General features: G+C 41.3%; 1 protein-coding gene across 1 annotated transcript; it reads right to left on the bottom strand.

Moving 5' to 3' along the window:
* Positions 1 to 8: 8 nt before the first annotated feature.
* On the bottom strand, positions 9 to 1,678 carry LOC121940923 (protocadherin alpha-4-like; the record flags this gene model as incomplete). The annotated part of the gene is made up of 1 exon (XM_042483597.1): positions 9 to 1,678. A coding segment is annotated over exon 1 (1,656 nt), but the record flags the coding sequence as incomplete, so codon positions are not given.
* Between the last annotated feature and the right edge of the window lie 530 nt (positions 1,679 to 2,208).

Here is a 2,208-nt window from a genome sequence, read left to right as displayed (position 1 = left end):
AGAATAACAACATTCACAGTCACGTTGCTGCTGAGTGGAGGAACACCAGAGTCTGTGGCCTGAACTTTAAACTGAAACGTTTTTATCTCCTCGTAGTTAAAAGACTGCAAGGTGACTATTTCTCCAGTCTCCGAGTTGACGTTTATGACTGACCCTATTATATTGTTTTTAGAATTATTATGAATCACTGAAAACGTTACTTTTGCATTTTCGTCTACATCGGGGTCATCTGCAGTTAGAGTGTAGATAACGGCACCTACGGGACTGTTCTCTTTGACAAAAATATTTATCAAAGGCTCTTTAAAAAGCGGTGCATTGTCATTGACATCCGACACGTGGACAGTAATAACGCTTGTACCAGATAGAGGCGGATCCCCTTCGTCAGTCGCTATTATTGTGACATTATATTGAGAAGCTTGTTCTCTATCTAGTGTTCCGTCTACAACCAACGAATAATGATTTTTATAAGTGTTTTTAATTGTAAACGGCACTGAATCAACTATTCTAACCTGAACAACGCCATTTTTATCTGCGTCGTTATCTCTCACTGTTATAAGTCCAACCATTGTGTCTATGGGTGCATCTTCCCTAACTACGTTTACTAGAGATGTTACTGAAATTTCTGGTGGATTATCATTAACGTCCGTGATTTCAATTAGTACTTTACAGTGAGATGCTCTTGGACTTGACCCTTTGTCTTTAGCTTGGACCCGTATTTCAACTGCGTTGCTTTTTTCATGGTCCAAATCACCTTTTACCGTAATCTCCCCCGTTAGGGGATTAATGGCAAATTTATCAACGTCGTTATCATTGTCTTGGTTTATAAAAGAATACAGTATTTCTCCGTTAAGACCCTCATCTAGATCTCGAGCATGCACAGAAATCACGGCTGCACCGTGCAGCGTGTTCTCGGGTACTGTGGCTTTGTACAGCGTCTTGTCAAAAATTGGTATGTTATCATTTACATCTTGAACATTAACGGTGATGTGTAACGTGCCTGATTTAGCAGGTTTCCCTCCATCTACAGCTGTCAGTGTTAGTTTGATTATAGGCTGTTTCTCACGGTCTACGGCTTTCTGCAGCACCATTTCAGCAGACATAGTCGGCTCTCCACCATTCTGTACATCCAGGGAAAAATGTTCATTTTGACTCAGCTTGTATCCTTTTACCGAATAACTGCCGACATCTGCATCGAATGCCTTCGGAAGTGCAAATCTCTCACCAGGAAAAGCCGACTCGGACACATTTAAAACAATCTCAGGTATCCGAAAAGAGGGTGCATTGTCGTTTATATCCAGAATTTTAACCTCAAAGCGATAGAGATTCAGCGGGGAGTTCACAATGGCTTCCACCTCCAGTGAGCACTTCACATTACGCGAGCAGAGCTCCTCTCGGTCTATTCTGTCTTTCACCAAAAGTATCCCAGTCTTAACATTTGCCTCAAAATACTGCGTATTAGGTCCTGAAATCTGAAAACCCCGAGATTCCAATTCTTGTACATCTAGATGCAAGTCTTTCGCCAAATTTCCCACAGTTGTACCGGGGCTCGATTCCTCCGTAACAGAATACACAATCTGTGCTGCTGCAAGACTCCATATGTGAGATACATGACATAAAAAATAAATCCAACGTCGGAAAATAGTCCCTTGTTGCATTCTGGCCATAGCCTGCTAAATCAGTCAATTCGTGAAATTCACTCCGGCGGTAACATTGCTGAGAAATGATACATCCAGACTGGAGCCACTCAGTACAGTGAGGCTCTTCTGTCCTGCCACGACGAACAAAGAATTACAAACCTCTCTATTAAACGAAAGGGAGGAGCGTCGCACATAAAATAAAGTGTTTTGACTCTGTGAGCCTATAGCGACATCTTGTGGTAATGTTGATGTCATAGGCAACAGCAGATTAACCCGATGAACACTTGTTTGGCATCAGTTTCTTTGTCTGCAGCCAGACACCATTCTCAAGCATTCAAATCTTTGAAATGTGAACAAAGTGGTTGGTTTCTTTCAAAAACACAGGGGGAAAAATGAAATCGGCAACTTGGCATGAAATGTCCCTCAAACTGCAAAAACATCAGTTAAAGGCGACAAAGAAATGACCTGAAAATTGCCTTATACAAAGAGAGAGAGAGAGAGAGAGAGAGAGAGAGAGAGATAAAATCAATGTAAATGCATCAAATAACTACAGAAAATTATAAGTTAAGGT

Source organism: Plectropomus leopardus, unplaced genomic scaffold (assembly GCF_008729295.1).
Source record: "Plectropomus leopardus isolate mb unplaced genomic scaffold, YSFRI_Pleo_2.0 unplaced_scaffold9882, whole genome shotgun sequence".
Lineage (NCBI taxonomy): Eukaryota > Metazoa > Chordata > Actinopteri > Perciformes > Serranidae > Plectropomus > Plectropomus leopardus.
This window is presented reverse-complemented; position numbering and strand designations above follow the sequence as displayed.